At 29.1% G+C, this 1,288-nt stretch overlaps 1 protein-coding gene across 1 annotated transcript in view; it reads right to left on the minus strand.

The window, feature by feature from the left end:
- The window catches only part of LOC106477483 (antizyme inhibitor 2-like), a gene marked incomplete at its 5' end in the record, with an annotated part of 3,279 nt that extends 2,596 nt beyond the window's left edge, over positions 1-683 (minus strand). Inside the window, one exon of the mRNA XM_013938042.2 lies at positions 511-683. Within this exon, the coding sequence (XP_013793496.2) occupies positions 511-683 (173 nt within the window). The remainder of the gene's footprint in view (positions 1-510) is intronic.
- Positions 684-1,288: the final 605 nt, after the last annotated feature.

Genomic DNA, 1,288 nt, shown 5'->3' on the forward strand with positions numbered 1-1,288 from the left:
AGAACATCTCTGCTATATTTCATTTGTTTTGTAAGAAAAACTGTACAAGTTATAAGAATCCTTTATGTTATGTGATTAATTATATGAATAGATAACTTTAATACGTAGTGAAATGAAAGGATTTTAGTTTTTCAGATAGTGTCTTAACAATATTTACATCTAAAAGCATTTTTGTTATCTAATACAGTATTATTTTAATCAATCTGTTTCAAATAATTGTAAATAAATGAGAGAATAACTGTGATGTAATTGTATCATCCAAGAATTAGCGACATCTACAAAAAATATCATTATTGTTTCAATATTGATGAAGATATTGTTAGATATTTAAAGACTAATTGATAATCAAAGAGTAATTTATTTTTAGTTATTTAATACTACTATTTTGTAAAAGTGACAATATACATTACATAGAAATTAATGTTAAGTTTACGATTCACATATCTTAATATGTTCCTAAATTTTACTAAAAACTAAACTTAATTGTAAAGATTGCGCAATCATGCATACCTTGCTTCTGGATCACATTCTCGGATCTTCAGCAGCTCTTCCACACAGTCAAACGTCATCAGATGGACGCCGACGGACGCAGCAAACTTTATGTGCGTTCGGAATTTCACAGGATTTGCAAATATTATTTTACATGGCTTGACTCCAATTTCTACCAATTTCTGAATTTCTTGCTAAAAGGTAAGTAAAAGAACAGCGTTGAATACTTTCCAGTGGTCGAAGCATGTTTAGAAGTTATCTATTACAATCAGCAAACAAATACGTTTACGTATAAAAAGTAGAATGTAAAATACACAGTGAAACATAACATGGCTTCTCAAACAGCATACAATGACAGCATGAGGACAAAATGTTTGAGTTTATATCTATTGAACGTCTTATAGTAATAATCAAATATGGTATGAATATATACATGTTTGAGAATTTGAATTTTATATAAGTTGCTTTAGTCACACTATATAAATATGTACGATTGCCTTTAAAGATTCCCTCTACCTGAATTCCTTGAAATTGTCTTGAAGTTGTTTTAGACACACAACATTGTTATGGATGATGGAGTTATCTTGAAGTTATTTTAGACACACAACATTGTTATGAACGATGGAGTTATCTTTAAGTTGTTTTAGACACACAACATTGTTATGAATGATGGAGTTATCTTGAAGTTGTTTTAGACACACAACATTGTTATGAATGATGGAGTTATCTTGAAGTTGTTTTAGACACACACAACATTGTTATGAATGATGGAGTTATCTTGAAGTTGTTTTAGACACAC

Source organism: Limulus polyphemus, unplaced genomic scaffold (genome assembly GCF_000517525.1).
Source record: "Limulus polyphemus unplaced genomic scaffold, Limulus_polyphemus-2.1.2 Scaffold16041, whole genome shotgun sequence".
Lineage (NCBI taxonomy): Eukaryota > Metazoa > Arthropoda > Merostomata > Xiphosura > Limulidae > Limulus > Limulus polyphemus.